Genomic DNA, 591 nt, shown 5'->3' with positions numbered 1-591 from the left:
TTTTTTTAGTATCAAATGGCTGTGGTATCAGAGGCTAACAGGGCCATGCTAACCTTGACCCGTTCCGTGTAGTAGCACACTGTGTTACGCAGACTAAAACCTGCTGGGACACACAACCATCATGATAAAAGTGTTAAAGAAATGTAGGTAACATCTCATCAGCCAGGTATTTCATTGGGCAATCTGTAATCCGATTCTCTCCACACACTGATACCTGCCTGTATTCACAGCCTCTTTATCTATACTCTCTGTTTACCTCACTATCCCTTTATCTTCCTTTTCTCTGGTCTCTTCTTCCCATTAAGGCAGTCTGACTTTCTTTCGTTCTGTGTGCAGGAGTCATCAGGACAGCTCTACCCAACATGGACCGGGAGGTGAAGGAACTGTATCAGGTCCTCATCCAGGCCAAAGACATGGGCGGACAGTTAGGGGGTCTGGCAGGGACCACCACCATCAACATCACCCTGAGTGACGTCAACGACAACCCACCCAGGTTCTCCAAAAGTGAGCCACTCTATAACTGTATAACTATCAGCTCATGTAAACTCAAAGCAGTCAAAAGTTTGAATACACCTTCTCATTATTTTGTTT

At 45.2% G+C, this 591-nt stretch overlaps 1 protein-coding gene across 1 annotated transcript in view; it reads left to right on the top strand.

The window, feature by feature from the left end:
* Window positions 1–591, top strand: part of LOC107575690 (cadherin-12-like) — a gene marked incomplete at both ends in the record, with an annotated part of 17,197 nt that overhangs the window by 13,076 nt on the left and 3,530 nt on the right. The window contains one exon of the mRNA XM_016262042.1: window positions 337–504. Within this exon, the coding sequence (XP_016117528.1) occupies window positions 337–504 (168 nt within the window). The remainder of the gene's footprint in view (window positions 1–336; window positions 505–591) is intronic.

The sequence above is a fragment of the Sinocyclocheilus grahami genome, unplaced genomic scaffold, assembly GCF_001515645.1.
Source record: "Sinocyclocheilus grahami isolate Dianchi unplaced genomic scaffold, SAMN03320097.WGS_v1.1 scaffold2820.1, whole genome shotgun sequence".
NCBI classification, from domain to species: domain Eukaryota; kingdom Metazoa; phylum Chordata; class Actinopteri; order Cypriniformes; family Cyprinidae; genus Sinocyclocheilus; species Sinocyclocheilus grahami.
This window is presented reverse-complemented; position numbering and strand designations above follow the sequence as displayed.